Here is an 18,430-nt window from a genome sequence, read left to right as displayed (position 1 = left end):
GTGGTTCCAAGTAAATTTAATCACCTACAACTGATGATTTCCTGCACAAAAGAATCTCCAAAATATACTTTCATTGTTTATTTTTAGATAATTCATATTTGAATATATATAAAGGATAAAAATTATTTATATTAGAAGGGAATGTTGAAAATACACTTGATACACCAACATTGACAAGTCAGGTTTTTTTGGCAAGTTTATAATATGCAATTTATACTTGATTGGAATACAGTGAAAGATCAAATAGTTACCCTGAGATCAATAGTGGGGCTGCACAGTGGCGCAGCAAGAAGGTTCTGGGTTCGATTCCCGGCCCCGGTCTCTCTGCATGGAGCTTGCATGTTCTCCCTGTGCATGCGTGGGTTCTCTCCAGGTACTCCGGTTTCCTCCCACAGTCCAAAAACATGACTGTCAGGTTAATTGGCCTCTCCAAATTGCCCCTAGGTATGAGTGTGTGTGTGCATGGTTGTGTGTCTCTGTGTTGCCCTGCGACAGACTGGCGACCTGTCCAGGGTGACCCCGCCTCTCGCCCGGAACGTTAGCTGGAGATAGGCACCAGCACCCCTCCTGACCCCACCAAGGGACAAGGGTGTAAAGAAAATGGATGGATGGATGAGATCAATAGTGAAGAGCTACAAGTCAATTTTATATAAGTGTCTCCTTTTGCTGCAAGCTGCAGCAAAAACTTATGTATCCTCAGACAGAAAGAATAAATATATTACTATTTCTATGTCAGTATGGAAAAATAAGATAGTAGAGCTCTGACATTTCTGTTACCAAAGTGCCATAGTTCACTCTAAGATTTGATGCCAGGAGACGTCTTCAAAAATGTTCATACATTTGACTCTGCAGCACACACACATAAAATACAATACAACTACACTAACATGATATATTTATATAACTTGTTACAAAAAAAAATCCTCTTTTTAAGACCGGCTGTATCCAGGAAAACAACCGGTGCAGGTCATCGTTGGAATGTTCCTAAAACAGCCCAGTGGACAGAGCGTCTCCTGTCTGCGGCGAGGCAGAGTCAACAATCCTGGGTTGGTTTGGATCCTCTTCCCTCTTTTGACCAGACAGCTGGTTTGTGTTTGTTTGCTGTTTTGCATCATGGTTACCGTACACACGCACGCACACGCACACTGTGGCTCTTAGTGTGTTCGTCTTTTCAGGAGAAAAGATAAATGGGACTCACAGTTGTCTGAGAAGTGGAGAAAACACACAAAGCTTTTCTGTTTAGGAGGTTTACCAGAAGCTGTGCGACAACCGGAATCTTCAGCAGGTGCTGGCTTTTATTGACACATCTGCTTTTATAATTTGGTATACGATTTCTGATTTGAAAATTATAATAAAAAAATTTTAATTGAAGTAGTTACACCATCCTAAACCTTACAGTAGATGTTTTGATCATGTACAAAGACTTTCATGTGGTGTTTAAGATCAATCCAGGTGGTTTTCAACAGATCCATGGCTTGAAACGAAGCATTTCTCCTGTTCAACACTTCAACTGAACCAACCGACAAAAGGAGACAAAAACAACAATCCAATTTAGAATATACTGTAAATGACAAAAATACTGGCAGTCCTTTGCGCTATTGGTTTGTTAGTGAGGCAGACCTAACTGGTCTGAATGAAAGATAGATGCCTGCCCAACATGGATTTGGACACTTGTGTGTCAACTCTCTCAGCAAACAGCAACTTTTATGTTGGGCAAGTTCTGAACATAATATTTGCTTCAAATTTCACTGATAAATTACACTTTTTTTTAACTGATCTGTAATAATTAGAAAAGAAAATTCAAAACTTATTGACTGGCATGGAGAGGTAACTTTTGAGGAGTAACTTAAAATCTTATTTTCCTCAAAATACTCAGTGCGTTTTCTGCTTTTAGACGTTGTACAACGGTCCACCAGGCGAGGCTGCACCATTGTTAAGCTTTCATAAAACTTAGCAGCAAAAGTTATATGTTATTTCCATTTCCCCAAAAGCAGCCTGTTTGTAGCCTCTCTTTCTCAGTCTGCATGTTCTGTTTGATCTGTGTTGACCCGTCGACACAGTCTGGAGATAAATGAGCTGCTCAGGAAAGCACTCAGCTGCTGACTGACCTCTTGCTCCATAAGGTGTAATTTTTCCCCACGACAGGCAACTTCTTTGCCTGAGAAATTGTCTGAGAATTTCTCTCTACTACATGTCTCCTTGTTGTTAATGACCAGCAACAGATGACCAAAAAAAATATCTTGTGACCAATTTAACCGATGTTTTAAACTGTTTTTATTACAGTATTTTTTATTTAGTGGGAATCATCATTATTTTTGAAGCTATTTATATAAAATAACTCCTTACTTGAGCGATATCCTTTGCTTGCATTGTATTTTCACATGCAGTGGTTATATTTGACATGGTGATATGACTCAACATTAAGACAGCCAATCCATCAGGGCATTTGAAAAGCAAAGAGGAAAAATGAACTAAATTGCATTGGATATGTCCGCCTGCATGTCTAGGAATCAGGTCCTGTGTGTTGTTAGAATCTAAATGCTGTAAGAAAAACACAAACCAGCAGGCTAGTGACGTGAAAGTTGGTATCAGCATCAAAGTTTGAAACAAAGAGAAATGCAATAAATCGATGGGCCAAATCTGTACTGAAATATTTTTTACTAATCAGATTATTTTAAGCACACTTCTGATTTATGAACTTTTGTGACATTTGTAAGAACAAGTGCCACAAAAATGCACAATTGTGTTTTTGGCTCAAAGACGAAATTGTGTATCTGTTTCAGAGGAACTGTCTCACTGATAGTGTCATTCATGAAAAAAATAAAATAAAATCTACCACTCCACATGTGATTGTCTTTTCATTATGTCAGATTTTTGCCTTCTGCTGAGGGTATAATTCATATTTTATTTATACAACACCACTTTAAAGGTAGTAGAATTTTTGTGAAAAATATTTCAATATAAGATGACATTTTACCCAAATTAATCATGATAAACAGTGAAAAAACAGTTTGGAATTTGACTGAGAATGAAGTAGGTTGAATTAAAAGGTTTTAATAACACTAAAATCAATCCTAAAATGCATTGTAGTGAGGAATTAACTCTACACACCTGACTCTAAACAAAACCTGACGGAAACTGCAAAAAACTACCACAAAAAACTACCACCTTTTACATTTTTTCAAATTAATTGTATTGGAATATAGTAACAACAGTGCCATTATTATTATTATTATTATTATTATTATTATTATTATTATTATTATTATTATTATTATTATTATTATTATTATTATTTTCCACAGTTATGTTACGGCACGTCTTTAGACGCACAAGAATTTGATTGGACTGTGTTTCATGACGTCACATCCTCAACAACCTTTTACCTTTATGGAGGGCGAAGATTCTCAGCTACTTGAAAATGCGCATTCTGAGTTTAGCAAACGCAATTTTGACAAGGCGGAGGAGTTGTATGCAAGGTTTATCGCTTCCTGTTTACAGTCCAGGTATTATTTTGCCTTTAAAGACATGTTAAACAAGCTAACGGCTGATAAGAATATGAGTAGTGTTTTGTAACTTTTACCTGTCAAATTTAGTACCATTAATTTCATTTACCGAAAGCCAGCTTATTTCTATCTTCCCCGTGTATAGGTTTAGTATTAATCGCCATAACGAGTTTCGTCTCTGTTTTATCTGGGCAGGAACTGTGAAGCCTCCAAACTAGCCACTGCTTACAACAATCGTGGTCAGATAAAGTACTTCCGGGTGGATTTTTATGAAGCAATGGAGGACTACACCTCCGCTATACAGACTGACTGCCAATTTCCAATCCCTTTCTACAACAGAGGACTCATCCGCTATAGATTAGGTAACAAAAAACACCCCTGACAATGAGCAAATGATCTAAAATGGACAAAAAAAAAAAAAAAAACTTAAGACAATCGCATTCATCCGGTTGGACTCTTCAAATTAAAAGCCTGATTTGCTAAAAAAAAAGTTCGTCCAGATATTTCATTTGTCTCCTAAAGAACTCAGTATAAGAGCAAAATATATAAATAAGAATGCCATTAAAGCATTCATTTATTTCAGTAATTTAGTTCAAATGGTGAAACTTATATTTCACGGGTTTATTTCTATCAATTCAGATGTTTATGACTTACAGCATCATCATGCATACACATCCTTGCATACCTCTTCTGCAGCTAGTCTCGAGGAAACCAAAGATCTACAAGTATGAAACAGTGAAAATGTAAATAATGATTTTGGAACAGTCAACTGAATCAAAGAAATAAGGAACCACAGAAAGCAGTTACATAGAAATTCTAAACATACAATCAAAATGCAGTAATTTTATGACTTAATCTACGACATAACAGACAAAAACAGATTGCTGTTTTTAAGGTAAAAACAGCAATTTAAAAACTTATATTTTATACAGGTGCACTATACATATATATAATATACATATCTTTTAGATAATAAGCATCGTCTATCTAGAAGATACTTTCCAAAAGAGCAAAAAATCAATTATGAAGACTTTTTGGAAGTGTGACCACTTTGCAATATCCTTTTAATGGGCACTAGGTGGTGCTGTTTGTTTACAGTCATTATGTTTGATGGTGCCTAGAACTTTGGCAAATGCAACACTAGTCTTAACCTTATCATGTGTTAATGCTGTTTTCATGTTTTCTTCCAGGTTTTTTTGAAGATGCCAAAAGTGACTTCCAACAAGCACTCAAGCTAGATGCTAATTTTGAAGATGCTAAAATGAGCCTGCAACAGACACTTCTGGACCAACAGGAAAAGTTAAACAGAGGATACTGATGATTTTACACAAGCATCTGTGTGTAACCTCTTGAAAACCTGATTTTTCTGCTACTTAGTGAATGTCCTTTCAGATATTTGAGAACATTTGGACAGGCACATTTAATGCAGATGACAAAACATTTATTTTTATAAGCAGTGAATGATAGTGAAAAAAAATTATTAATCTGTTTTCAGATTTGGGACTCCTTTTCTGGTTGTACTTCATGCTTGATTTCTGAGTTTTATTATTGCTGATTTAAAAAAAAAAATCTTATCTGAGATCTGCTTGTTTCAGTCAGGTATAATATTTTCATTGTAAGGCCTTCTTCCTGTACATGTTGTTAAAGAAATACTGAGGAAAAGATGCCTTAATTTCGGGCAAATTTGGGCAATGTCAATCACAGAAGATGAGTGATCAAGTCAGCATTATAATGCAATCAGCTCGGCATCAAAAAATAGAAAACTGTCACCAACTTTCATAACACGATGAACTGAATTTGTATTTTTATAGATGTAGGATAGTACTGGCTATTACTGGATCTGATACTATTTATGATTACCTTGAATTAGCATGAATGACACTGAAATGAAAACATGTATTTATTGATACAAATTGAATGTGTTTATCTTGTAAAGTGCTTTGTGATGTTGCATGTCGTGATGTATTGATAAATTGAATTGAAAACCTGACTGGAAAATTTGTTTTTTCTTTCTGTTTTTATTTATTTATTTATTTATTTATTTATTTGTTAAAATCACAACAAATAAATAAGGAAACAAATGATGAGATCAAAAAGTGAAGCTTTGGTTTACCACACTGATAAACTGGGTCATTATTTTGGTCGGGGATGAAAATATTCCAAGGCCAAGTCCAGTCCTCGAGAGCCACCATCCTGCAAGTTTTAGAAGTATCCTTACTCCAACAGACAGGGATCAGCTCTACAAAGGCCTGATAACGAGCCATTCATTTGATTCAGGTGTGTTGAAGCAGGGATGCATCTGAAAGTTGCAGGATGGTGGCTCTCGAGGACTGGACTTGGCCACCCCAACATTAGGTAAAATATGCCACTGAAATTCACAATAAAGTCCAAATGTTCATCCTGAAAGATAAGTCTGCACAACATCCTCTTTTGATATTCACATTATGGTGTTAGAAATGAAACACTCGTTTTTGGAAAGCAGTCAATTCAAAACAAACTGGGTGAATAATTTTGATCTGACTTGCTTGTCTCTGGGGGGAGTCTCAGGTGTAAGGAATTTCCACTAATTAGGTCACAGGTGTGGCTGTGATTAGTAGGCCTATAAAACAGGTGCTGGGGATCTTCAGATCACATTCAGCTCTTCTTCCTCAGAGCTGCTTTGTCCTGTGGGCTTGTGCTTACAGTAAACAGCTCTGGCTGTAGTTGCCGTTTGTTTGGCTTCTGTTACATTGCTTCATGTGGCAATCCAAGAAAATGTAAGTTTTTCTTTTCCTCTTCCTCTTTAAATGTGTAGAATTCATTTTATTTTTGAAATTCCTTTAATTTCAGTTTGCTCTGGAACTTGATTGTGGCACTCTTTGCCTCGGGTCAAGCATGGCCAAACATGATCAGTCCTCAGCCAAGTAAGCTTGACTTTCATCTGTTCAATCTCATGACCTTTTAACAAGTGGTTTAACTAGCTCTCTCGACAGGCAGTGGTTTAAAGGCAGACTGTATTGCTAATCTGATGAAGCTGACCCTAGATGAGGCTCTTGCAGTGGGGAATCAGCTTGAAGTAGAAGCGCTCAGTAAGTTTCAGGTTTTATCAGCTGCAATTTCTCTAGCCAAGGCACAAGTTACTCGTATGCTCTCTGCCATCCAGATGGCACCCAATACATCTTGTTGACACCCAGTCTAGCTGCTCAGTGTGGCTACAGCATGGAGTCAGATCCCTGGGGCAACACTAGAATCTACGCCTCTCTGCTGGGGTGCTTTGTTCAGAATAAGGTTTGTTTTAGTACAGTGCTAAAGACTGTGGCTTCAGCATAACTGGGTTTGGTCTAATAACTCTCTGGGCTTTTAGGACGACATGATTTTTGGTGTTGGTCTGAAACTCAAAATCTACCGCCATAGTCCTTCTGATGTGGTTAGTCACGATGTGGCACAGACCTGCAGCTACACTCGCTGGGCCCCCCGAGAGGTCCTTTGCGACAGGAACTACATGGAAGTGGGTCATAATCTTTAAAATGACTTCACAGCTAATCTAGACGAGAGTTTGAAATTATTTTGTCATGTAGATTTCAACATACATGGCTCCCCAAGCTGACGACTCCCAACTCAACACAATCCCTGGTGTAAGTATAAATGGCTTTGCAAGACTTTCCTAAAGCCTAGATTTCCAGGCAAAATAACTTTTTTTTCCCCCCTCCCCAGACCTTTGAAGAAGTGTCTGGAATCTGGAAGATGACATTTTTCACTCCTGAGCCTATGTCAATGGTCTTGAAAGAAGCCCAACAAGCTGGTTACAGTGCCATGACTACAGCTACCCGTGTGGTTGTACGGAGTCCTTACAACACAGCTGAGACTTATTCAGAGGCTGTAAGTAGAGTTGAACTGTAAAACATTAGCTGCTTGAGCTGTAAGTGACACCAAATATAATCATAGGTTGCTGGAGTCCCCATGGAAGTACTGAAGGTGAGCATTTACCACAAGGCTCATGATGGACTGAATGTCTTCAACTTGGCAGCTGCTTGTCCCACAGGCAAGTCTCTAAATCTGGTTTTACATGACATTTGACTATCTAGCCTGACTTACTGTTGTATGACCAGGTGGCGTCCTGTTCACTGGGGACCTAATCTCTTGGCATGTACCTCGCCGTGTGACTCCTTTGTTGGATGGACGCATTAGACTTGTAGAAATGAACATGGGAATAGATGGCCTGAGGTTGGATAGTGCTCAGATGGCTGCAAGGGGGTACTATCTATCTATTACAGACTTCCATATTATTGTGGAGATCCCAATTGGCTCACCTGATGGCTACTACAAGGTTGGTTGATGGCTTTTAATAAAAGTATATTGTAACTTTCTAATATTAAATCTGCATGTCCAATTGCAGAGCCATTCTCCAGACTTCCAGTACCACATCACCTATACCATTGAGCCAATGCTGGAAGTCTTCTGGAGGGCAGACCAAACTCAACAAGACACAAGATATAAGATCTTGTTCCCCATTACAACCCCGCCAATGCCTCGTCCTCCCTACACCGATGACCGTAAGTTTTGCTAAAAAGAACCTGAAAGCGGTATGCTGCAAATTTTTAACATGTCTGGTCTCTCAGGTACTGTGCCAGAAATGAGGGAATTCAAACTTTACGTTGGAATATTCCTTCATGATGTGGAACTGAGGAACATAACTTTTGCTACTGGAGTCCTTACTGTAGAGGAGAGCAATGCCAGAGGGTTCACTGTTCAGCAGCACGTATTTGCCAATGGATCATCAGTCTTCTCTCTCAAAGTTCCTTTTGATACTGATGTCATCTTCAAGCATGTATGTTGGCTATTGCAGGTATTCTTGGCTTATTGTTCCACTTTTAATTAAGCCTAAACTCTCCTCCTCTTAAGAATCCACAAGTATTGGTGACTACCTACACCCTCAGTGTAGTCTTTGGCTTTGTCATTCTGCCTGAGGAAAGTTCATTTGCCCATGCAGTGAAATTGCAAGCATATCTTCAGGATGTTGGTAAGACTTGTAAAACCTGCACACAAACTTCCCTCTGCTCTAAATGGAAAAACTAAATGACTTTACTACTTCCAGTGCTGCCTACACTCACTGGCACTTGTGACCAGGATCAGTTCTACATTGCTGTGAAATATGGCAGCCAAGGGACCAACTTCAACACAATGGTTGGTGGTCTGGACTTGACACCAGAGTTGGCAGGAGCCTACAAGTTCAAAGGCAATGCCACACATGGCAGCATTGAAGTGCCATATACAGCTACCAGCTCAGCTTTTGAGGTAAGACTGTGTGGTGAGCAGAGACTAGGGACAGCAACACTAAATAACTTATTCTCCCTCCAGTTGATCACAGCAAATTCAATCCGAGCCAGACTGGATGTACTTGTGTGGGACCCAATTACCAACTGGATTCTTTCTGACTTGTTCCTGTCCTGCTACTTCCCTTTGACAACCACCAGTAAGTACATGTAGACAGCTACTAAATTATATTGCAGTGAACCTAAAACTTCCTCTTTTCCTTGAAGGGTGCTACCCCAATGGAACAATCAGTGCTTTGGCTGTGAAAGTGGAATCTGTACCCAATCTTGACCCAAGTTGGCTAACTCTGAAGGACCAGTCCTGCATGCCAGTCTCTAGCAATGATCGCTTTGCTCAGTTTATCTTCAGTGCTGACTCCTGTGGAACAACTAGAACAGTAAGTCAATATTTAACTACTTGGTACTTAGATCAAGGCTTAACTTGTATACATTTTCCATAGTTCTTTGACCACTACATGATGTATGAAAATGAGATTGGCCTGTATTACAATGCTGAGAAGGGCCTTACCCACACATCACCTGTTGACCCTGAATACAGGTAAGACCAACTGACATCTTAATCTGCTGTGGGATTTTTGCTAACTTTGTCTTTCTGTAGGCAAATTGTCTCCTGCTACTACGTGGTCAATGACACACAAACAATTGCCTTCCATGCTAAGTCAAGACGATATGAGCCAAAGGCAGAGATCAGCTCTGGACAAATGACTGTCCAAATGAGGCTAGCAACAGGTTAGGATGCTTGATCTAAGTATCATAACTACTTCGCTGTTAGACTTCTAATTATTAAATAAAAAAAATGGACACTCCCCTCTCTAGATTCTTCATATCAAGAGTTCTATGAAGCTGAAGACTACCCAGTAAAGAAATATCTAAGGGAGCCACTGTACTTTGAAGTTGAGTTGGTGCAGTCAACTGATCCTCACTTGGCGTTGATCTTGGATAACTGCTGGGCTACTCTCCAGAAGGAAAGGACCTCTCTCCCCAGCTGGGACATTATTGTGGCCAGGTAAAACACTTTTGAGCAACTTCAAATCCTTAAACTTGTGGTCGAGTAACTTTACTTTCTGCTCCAGTTGTGCATACTCCGGTGATGGCTACGCAACAGTCTTCAGTACCGTCTCAGTGGATGACAGAGTTTCTGTCCCTTCCCGCTACAAACGCTTTTCAATGAAAATGTTTGCCTTCATTCAGGACGATCAGGTTCTGAAGCACGAGGTAAGTGTCTAACTCAATGGTGCCCAAAGTTGGTCCTCAAGAGCCGGTCGCCTGCATGTTTTAATTCGCTCCCTGCCCGGTTTAATTCACCTGGGTCAAATGATGGTACATTAGAAGCTCTAAGATCCTTAACATGCTGAAAAGGTTGTTGCTACCACCAAGAAGAGAACTAAAACATGTTGGATGCCAGCCCTTGAGGACCAACTTTGGGCAGCACTAATTTAACTTGACTATAGGATTAAAAATCTGAGTACTGGAAAACTAACACTCTAATTTACAGGTTTATGTTCACTGTGACTTAGTAATTTGTGATACAACCAGCCCTGCAGAGGGCATCTGCCAAGGCCAATGTTCTAATCTTGCTGTGAAGGGTACTCCAACACAAATGAGAAGGGGTAAGTTTGTCTAGTTAAAATAAAATGCTCTTAAAATGGCAACTTCATCTAATCCTGTTGTCTATTGCAGGACAAAGCACAACCTCAACCTACCAAAAGCAGATTTCCTTTGGACCCATTACACTGAACAGTTTTCAATAAATTCCAATATTCCTGCTTCTGACAATTTGATCCATTCTTGGAAGCTTATTGTTTAGCCACTAGATGGCAATTCTAGACATTTAAATCTGGCACTTGTGGGAGGGGGAGGGGAGGGAACTTGATCTGAAGAGATCTCCAAAATAGAGGAGCAGAACTAAAATCTTCAGGCAAATGAGCCACATTTTATTCTGAAAACTAAAGCCAAGGGTTAAACATACTTGCACAAGTCATTGTAATTTGTATCTATAGGAGGGTTGCCCATCTCTAGCCTTCAAGGGGTATGAGTACACCTTGAAGTCAAATTCCACACAGCAATCATGCACACAACTTAACATCCTGGGTTTCAGGATGGTTTTCACATCCTGGTTTTTACAATTGATTTTCCTTTCTCCTGGTATATAATTTGATAAAATCTGTAAGGAGGGAAATTCTTTATTTTGCCGTCATAGGACAGTGTGCAAACAATGTAGGACCTGTTGGGCAGTGAAACATCTACTCATGGCTTCAGCCAGGAACCAACTAAAGGTACTCAAATTCAGCATACACTGAGTATCTACCTAAGTTTTGAGATTTTCTGTTTGGGTGCTTGATGTGAGGGGTTAACTGCAGATTGCAAATGTGAGTTCAATTCATCCAGTTTTTGATATGTAGGGGAGGGGGGTGGGTGTATTGTCTTTGAACTGTTTAAATGCTTTTATAATTCATAGTGGTCCATTTAGGAAAAATCTAAATATAAAGTCAGTTTAGGGTATTTTTTTTTCCTATGGCTAAACATGGTCTTTATCCACAAAACAAGGTTTAAAGCACTAAATTCTGCCCTCCACTATGACCCTCACACCTCAAGTACCTGCTGACCCCAAACTATGGAGTATTGTCAAAATACCAGCATCAGATTAGTTTGAAAACCTAGGTATCTTCTCAGCCACTGATTCAGTTGAAGTATTACTGCATGTACCTTTAGATAAGTTAGTCTAAACCATGACCAAATCCCAGTCTACACAACTATAGCACCAGTTGAGTTAAAACTCAGCTTTGCAGTCAAGTTTAAGGTTAAATTCAACTTCACCATCTCTGCTTAAAACCCATCAGATGCCATGTCCTATAAAGTAACTTGTTAGGCTAAATGGCTGAGTTACATTCAAAGAAAGTATTGAGTCTAGCTTGCAGCTTAACTTGTGGTAGATTGAAAAGTCTGAAACCAGTTTCAATTTTAAGTGTTTATTTTTAAAAATCAAATCTTATTGGGCCAAGAGACGCATATTCAAAGCCATAGACCTGTGAAACGTCACGTTTTTGATCTGCAAAGAGGAGACGTATAAGATTAATCTTTCCTCAAACAGATGAAGTCTTTAGAGTGCTGTAGCACACCAAAGATGAAATCCTCCATCAGACCTTTTGTTGTCCGCTTTGGGTTTGAACATTGGCCTCCACAAATGCCACCAAGGGGACTTTTGGAGTTGCAGATCACAACGTCACAATGCACAAAAAGCTGCAAGATTAAGATGTCATTTGGCTATATGTTTCAAATACAACAAGATTTATACACCAACCCAATTACATAAACTACCTTGGTACTCATGTCATTTTTGCCATCAGCAAAGGCAAACATCTGGATCTCAAACCGTTTGAAGTGGGAGGGATACCTAACCCTGGTATCAGTCCAAACAGGATGATAGACCACCTGGTAAGGGTCAGCTGGGTTTGGACAGCTGCAGAAGGTGTCAAGTTAGGTTTGAATGAATCTTAAAGAGACTAGTCTAGATACTTAATTTTGCAACAGCTTCAACTTGACAAACTGTCAAGAGTCACTGATAAAATACCCATCAGTTATCAGATGCCATCTGGGTTCGGATGTTCCGTCTTCCTCTTGTGTTGCCCAGCAGTTTTCCAACTCAAGTGAAACCAGAGGGTTGGTAGACTTCAGCAGCTCCACCTCAAAGTACAGTGGCTGTAGATATTTTGCTATGGGATAGTCTTCAGAGTTTTGAAATGCATGGTAGGAGTCATCTAAGAGATCAAGATGACATGTAGTCACTTAAATCAGTTGCCTTCTCAAATCTGACAGAGTTGTAGTCAACCCTTACCCAAAGCAAGCCTCATTACAACTTGCAACTGGCCTTCAGAATTCTCTGCATAAGGTTTACTCCTGCGAGGTCTTGTGTTGAAGGCCACAGCCTGGCTTGTGTTGATGTCGTAGAAACAGGAAATCTTTAAACTGAGAATTTAATGCAAAGTTTTAATACAATTCCCCACCCTTTAAGTTGTCAGTTATTAAGAGTTTATAGCAGAGTCTTACTGATACTCTGGTTCCTCTGATGTTGGACTCTTTTTCATTAGAAGTTCATCTGGCAGTGAGATCTCATTTTCATAGAGCATGGTATTTGTCATGAACTGAGAAAAAAAAAAGTTACAAGTTCATCTGTGTTAGACACCATGTAATCATTGAGTGCCAAGGTACCTTCCTTGTTGTACCACATGAATTCACTGCGAAGACAAAGAAAGCATAGCGGTCATCACTATGGACGGGGCCACAGGAAGGATCCGCAAGAGTGAGCTGGCTGGGGTTCAGCAAGGGTACCGATTCCAGTTTTAAAGCCAGAGCAGTCATTGTGCCATTTGGAAAGCATTCTAGAAGAGAACATGTTTACCATCAGTATTTAACAAGGTCACCAAATGTAAGGGTGGATATAAAGGTAACTTACCTGTGAGTGTTGAAGGAAAATTGCAAGCTACAGAAAATTCTTGAATTTGAGAATTAGTCTCTGGATTAATCAAAACTATATCAAGTCTGCTCCTAATGGATGATGCTTCAATGGCCTGAAAGGAGGAATGTTGCTTGAAATTAGACACGTTGTCCCTTTAAACCAGTGGTCCCCAAAGTCAGTCCTCGAGGGCCAGCGTCATGCACATTTTAGTTCCTGGTGATACCAACAACCTTTTCAGCCTGTCAGCGTTCCTCTTAGGGCTTGTAACAAATCATTTGATCCAGGTGCGCTAAACCAGGGAGAGAACTAAAACATGCAGGATGCCAACCCTGAAGGACTGACTTTGGGGACCCCTGCTTCAAACATTAAAACCCTTCAGAGTCATACCTCCACTGTAACATCAAGAGCTGAAAATGGTACAACAAAACTGAAGTGTGTCCTGTTCTCCATATACTCATAATGCTGAGCCAAACTGGGGGTCATGTAACGCTTCCCCACCGTGGTCTGAAAGTTGTAGCCTTGGCTTCCATATTTTACAAGGACATAGAAGTTATGGTTATCACAGCCACCAGAGACAGAGGGCAGGACTGTCAAAAAAACAAAACAAAAACATGATTGTTCAAGTAGCGCAATTTGAATTATTCAAATCTTTATAAATGCAGACCAATATCCTGGACAACAGCTTTCAAGTAGGCTTTGTGAGAGAATGTGACATGCTCATCCAGGATCAGCAGCCCAAAGGTCAGGTGAAGGGAGTAGACTGTGACTCCCTCTCCAGTCTGATCAAGAGACAACATGAGAAGACATGCCAAACAAGACATTTCTCATCCATCTAAAATCTTTACCTGTTGCAAGACTGCAGGGTCTGCAAAGGGCACTTGGAGGGTAAAGACCTTCAAGCTGGTGTTAGGAGACATGTGCTCCAAAATATTAAAGCCTCGGGCACTGCAATCTGGCATGGATAGAACTTCAGCAGGGAAGGTAATGTTCATTAGAGCCACATCAGCAGCAAAATGGCCAAGCATCATCCTGAACATCTTCTCCCCTGGAACTGTATCTGCAGGAAGATAAAGGCATGAGACAAGCTTGCAAACAAATGGTCAAAGAAATACATAGCCAGTTACTCACTGTCGATAAGTTCTAAGGGTCGTGGCCGCAGATGTGTTGCAATATGAAAAAAGACTTTATATCTCGTTTGTTCACGAGTGGCATCTTCTGTCCAGAGCAGCTCAAGCATTGGCTCAATCATATAAGAGACGTAGTATAGATCACCTTGAACGTGGCTCTGCAGGAGTGTTTCAGTTCATGCAACGGCAAAGAAAGACAGGTTAGTCAGCGTTGCCTATCTGAGTACATTTCGCAAGCCTAAAGATATTTGAAACTCGCCAACAGCATGCTTCACTGATTAAATGTCATAAGCCAGGTCACCTTGTAGTAGCCACCAACACCCCCAATGGGAAGTTCAGTGACAATGTAGAAGTCATTGAGTGTTACAGAATATTCTCGGGCCTGCATCTCCACAGCGTCAAGCCTTTGGCCATTTATGCCAAAGTGCACCTCCAACAGATTAAACTGTCCAGAGGAAGTTATTGGGTCCATCTGCTGGGGCAGGTACCAGGTGATTGTGCTTTGGGTGAAGAAGACACTACCTGCAAGTTAGGCACAAGACCGATTAAGAGCATTAGAAACAGTTAACAGTTTTAATTTTGGCATGTATAAAGCTGTGCTCAAGTCCTTGCCTTGTGAGCAGAAGCTGGTCATTTACTGCCAGGTTCTGCAATTAAGCTTACCATTATTTGAGTCTTTGGAAATGTATGCAAATAATGTAACTCCGTGGCATATATGTTGAAGCCATAGAGCAGTCTCTCAACACCATAAAATGTCAAGACTCCTTAGACAAAGCAAATGGTTCTTGAAAGTGTGCTTACCCTCCTGGACTGGACAACCAGCTGCAGCATCAATTTGTGTTGCAAACCACTTCTTTTCAAAGATTGTTGACGTTTTGAAAAATCTCATGGGAACCCCTACTACCTGGGTGTCAAAAATATAGAACGTTAATGAGCGACAAGCAAATATGAACTACATCATGGAACAAGAGTACAATAATTGCACACAAGTCAAGATGTGCCAACTGAGTCTTTGACAGCGAGAGGCCTTAGTAGTTTACTTCATATCTATTGACCTCCTGTGAACAAGTCACATTAAGCAGTTCTCAGGCAGCAATTGCCTTTTACTCACTGTCTGCATAAAAGTTTCTGGTGCAATCATTGGACTTCTCAAAACCAGCCTTGTAGGAGTATTTCCAATGCCATATCCACGTTGCTGTGCAGCAATCACACTCATAGGTTTCTCTCCCTCTGGTGTGAAAAACACAACGGTTGTAGCTTCGAATCCTGCATCCATAGACCGTTTCTGCAAATCAGATACAAGAGGGCAACTTTTATTCAGGCGTCCAGAAGTTAACCCCACACAGAGTCGGGCAGTCTCTAGAGTTCACCTCTGCAGCTCGATGAGGGTTTGAAGGCTTTGAGGGGTGGAGAGGATGTCCAGATAGAGGAAGGTCTTCTGGAGTTGCACGTCTTACTGACACCTAGAGGGAGAAGAAAAAAACAACAAAAAAAGGCATTTAGCTGCAAGGAAAATTTATTCAGATCAGGGCCTAGATTTCAGTTCACTCACTTCCATGTAGTTATAGTCGCAGATGACTTCTCTGGAGGCCCAGACATCATACTGGCAGGTTTCAGCCACCTGATACACCTCTTCTTGAGAAAACTGATTCCCTTGAAGGCGAAGTTGTAGTGCAGTTGTGAACAGTTCATCATCCTGCAAACAAAAGGAGTGTCTCATCAGGTAAAGAAGCTTAAAGAAATATTTATTGCTTAAAGAGGTTTAGTCTTGTTACCACATTTTGAGCAAAACAGTTTTGGAGGGAGATATAAATTAAGGCATTCCCAAATGAGTCCCTCTTCATGCTGAAGCCACACTGTGCTGCAATACTCGGTGTAACAACAATTGCCGTGTTATCTAGGATAAGAAAATTTAAACATTTTCAGTTTTGGGTGTAAAAGTTTGATTTAGCAAGAGACAAAACAAGCAGGAGCTTACTCATGATAACAGCAACATCCAAAAGGCTTCCTCCAAGAGGCCCAACTTCCACACGCATAATATTCCCCAAGCATTTTGCTCTGATATCTGCATTTAAAGAAGAAAAAAAAAGCTACATATGCAAGAAAAACCTGCAGAGTTGGCAAATCTCTTAAAATATGCCACTACAAGACAGATAGCCTTACTTATAGGGGGTTTCCATTGAGCCTCTATGTTTGCAGCCACTAAGAGGAGAATCCACCTGGGAATAAGAATTAAAAAAATGAAACCCCAAATTATTGAATCAAGTTTGATTCAATGAAAAACCATCACACCTCAATAAAAGCAGATGCCCCATTGTGCAGTCTGTGGGAGACTGGTAACCTCAGAGTTCCTATGTTTGCCACTTCATATAAAGCTTGTCAAGAAAAAGGAACTCTGCAGGTCAAAACCCTTTGGATGTCTAGGGAGATCGTCCCTGTCCCTCGGATACAGCCGCTCACAGGTGGATCCAATTACAGCCTTTTGGAGATGATTGTGTGGACAGCCTGAGCTAATGTTGATTTCCTGCCAACTGGTTTCTGCGTTTTGCCTTGATCTATAAGATGTACTAAATGCTGCCAAGACAAAGACTACCCTTATAAAACAATGCTTAAGCAAGTAGTTTGAAATGGTTAGATATTTTTAGCTCATCAGCTTTTTAAAAATACTAAAAGAAGTTTTTATTTTATTTTAAATTCTAAATCTTTGGGATTCTAATTTAAAATTTTATTATGCAATAAATGCATTTATTTGGCTCAACATGAGCAAATACAAAACAGATTTGCTCACCTGGAAACTGAAAATTATTGCTATTTGGCAATATGCTTTTTTTTTTTTTTTTTTTTTTTTGCCAAATAGCTAATGATTAGTCAGACTGAAGGATGAGTGTCTATGAAGTTCTTGCCAGTTTTAGGTGTAAAGATTGATTGACTTGATCTGGAATTTGACTGGGTCATGCAAGCAAAAAGAGTACGTTTTGATCTAAGCCATTCTGGTGGCTCATGTCATGTAATTAAATGACATGAACCTCCACCCCAGTCTCAAATTCTCTGCATCATTTGACAAATTTTATTTTTAGCATAAACATTTATTTAGTTCAGAACATCATTAACTCTGGCCAGCTTATCCTGCTCCCACAAAAAAAAAAGCAACCCAGAACTTGATGCTGCCATAATATTTTTAGGGTCATGTGGAGTGTTAGTTTTGAATTGTGCATGCAGGTCAAATTTTCTTTTTCTTTTTTTTTCATATCATCAGATCACTCTTCTGTTTACTAGTTAAGCTACTTCTAGCTGACTTTAATTAAATGACATCAGCATAAAAGGTATCAAAATGTGTATGCCACACTTTTGAGATTTTTACATACGTATATAATCAAAGATTTTGGTTGCGGGAAAATTGTTTTCAAATGTGAATGCTTCTGGAAGTCACTTTAAAGCTCTTCTTTCTTGGGGAGTGTGCTATAATTCCTATTTGCTGCCAAATAGAGTCTGAGGTTTTTGCTTGGCGGTCAGCCTGACAGCAGTACCTTCTCAGAGGGGATTAAAATGTCTGCTGTTACTACTTCACTCTGTCCTTCATGCACAAGCTGATGTCAGCTCCTTTCAGCTACAGAGCATTCCAGCAAAAGCCAAGACACATTTTAAAACAATAAAACAGTAAAGGGTTGCAGGTGCAGTCTTGTCAGATGGAATAAAATGTGCTGTTACGATCAAAAGCACACTCAATATTCAGGAACATCAAAAGCCTATTGGTAATAAAGAAGCCACAAAGATTGTTCTGTTCTGCATCTCTTCATCTTTGCAGGCTCTCTCTCTCCTCCCTTGTCCTGTAGCCCCTCCCTCCTCCCTGTAAAAGGCAACAAACTGCTGCCGCTCGGCTGTCCCAGCTCCAGCTCTTCCTGTCCCGTCCGTGAGGCTGCGGCAGCACACCACCCGGCTGCTTCTCCTCATGTTGCTCCTCTCACTCCACATGATGGCAACATATCAGTGGAACAAAGGAACAAAACCAGTTGATTAAAAGTTATTTAA

The 18,430-nt window shown here is 39.9% G+C and overlaps 3 protein-coding genes across 3 annotated transcripts; 2 read left to right on the top strand and 1 right to left on the bottom strand.

The window, feature by feature from the left end:
* The first annotated feature begins 3,338 nt into the window (after positions 1–3,338).
* On the top strand, positions 3,339–5,496 carry ttc32 (tetratricopeptide repeat domain 32). Its single transcript, XM_014997537.2, has 3 exons — positions 3,339–3,506; positions 3,702–3,868; positions 4,697–5,496. The coding sequence occupies exons 1-3, from the start codon at positions 3,358–3,360 to the stop codon at positions 4,822–4,824; spliced, it is 444 nt and encodes a 147-aa protein (XP_014853023.2). The 5' UTR covers positions 3,339–3,357; the 3' UTR covers positions 4,825–5,496.
* Positions 5,497–6,141: 645 nt separating this feature from the next.
* On the top strand, positions 6,142–10,594 carry LOC106924040 (uncharacterized). Its single transcript, XM_014997530.2, has 21 exons — positions 6,142–6,262; positions 6,336–6,409; positions 6,479–6,574; positions 6,649–6,773; positions 6,850–6,993; positions 7,064–7,120; positions 7,200–7,364; positions 7,431–7,527; positions 7,595–7,812; positions 7,882–8,038; positions 8,105–8,313; positions 8,388–8,505; positions 8,581–8,780; positions 8,844–8,958; positions 9,026–9,195; positions 9,259–9,356; positions 9,417–9,547; positions 9,635–9,824; positions 9,892–10,033; positions 10,314–10,428; positions 10,499–10,594. Exons 1-21 carry the CDS (start codon positions 6,243–6,245, stop codon positions 10,567–10,569), a joined length of 2,712 nt encoding a protein of 903 aa, XP_014853016.2. The 5' UTR covers positions 6,142–6,242; the 3' UTR covers positions 10,570–10,594.
* Positions 10,595–11,771: 1,177 nt separating this feature from the next.
* On the bottom strand, positions 11,772–16,841 carry LOC106924041 (uncharacterized). Its single transcript, XM_014997531.2, has 21 exons — positions 16,694–16,841; positions 16,565–16,620; positions 16,380–16,466; positions 16,177–16,298; positions 15,954–16,097; positions 15,772–15,864; positions 15,513–15,686; positions 15,203–15,305; positions 14,703–14,923; positions 14,403–14,559; positions 14,120–14,331; positions 13,939–14,053; positions 13,662–13,861; positions 13,272–13,386; positions 13,028–13,197; positions 12,866–12,960; positions 12,654–12,784; positions 12,390–12,576; positions 12,137–12,278; positions 11,962–12,058; positions 11,772–11,867 (listed from the first exon to the last, which is right to left on the bottom strand). The coding sequence occupies exons 1-21, from the start codon at positions 16,714–16,716 to the stop codon at positions 11,794–11,796; spliced, it is 2,718 nt and encodes a 905-aa protein (XP_014853017.2). The 5' UTR covers positions 16,717–16,841; the 3' UTR covers positions 11,772–11,793.
* Positions 16,842–18,430: the final 1,589 nt, after the last annotated feature.

This window comes from Poecilia mexicana, unplaced genomic scaffold, assembly GCF_051168715.1.
Source record: "Poecilia mexicana isolate PSO_F unplaced genomic scaffold, ASM5116871v1 scaffold_21, whole genome shotgun sequence".
NCBI lineage: Eukaryota > Metazoa > Chordata > Actinopteri > Cyprinodontiformes > Poeciliidae > Poecilia > Poecilia mexicana.
This window is presented reverse-complemented; position numbering and strand designations above follow the sequence as displayed.

Excerpts from the sequence above, each read along its gene's own strand:
- ttc32 (XM_014997537.2), top strand. The coding sequence starts at position 3,358 with ATGACGTCACATCCTCAACAACCTTTTACCTTTATGGAGGGCGAAGAT. Across the intron at positions 3,507-3,701 it reads GCTTCCTGTTTACAGTCCAG|GAACTGTGAAGCCTCCAAAC; the intron begins GTATTATTTTGC and ends TTATCTGGGCAG. Across the intron at positions 3,869-4,696 it reads ACTCATCCGCTATAGATTAG|GTTTTTTTGAAGATGCCAAA; the intron begins GTAACAAAAAAC and ends GTTTTCTTCCAG.
- LOC106924040 (XM_014997530.2), top strand. The coding sequence starts at position 6,243 with ATGTGGCAATCCAAGAAAAT. Across the intron at positions 8,959-9,025 it reads CTTCCCTTTGACAACCACCA|GGTGCTACCCCAATGGAACA; the intron begins GTAAGTACATGT and ends TTTTCCTTGAAG. Across the intron at positions 9,357-9,416 it reads CCTGTTGACCCTGAATACAG|GCAAATTGTCTCCTGCTACT; the intron begins GTAAGACCAACT and ends GTCTTTCTGTAG.
- LOC106924041 (XM_014997531.2), bottom strand. The coding sequence starts at position 16,716 with ATGGGGCATCTGCTTTTATTGAG. Across the intron at positions 15,306-15,512 it reads CAGAAACTTTTATGCAGACA|GTAGTAGGGGTTCCCATGAG; the intron begins GTGAGTAAAAGG and ends TTTGACACCCAG. Across the intron at positions 12,059-12,136 it reads AAAATGACATGAGTACCAAG|CTTTTTGTGCATTGTGACGT; the intron begins GTAGTTTATGTA and ends TTAATCTTGCAG.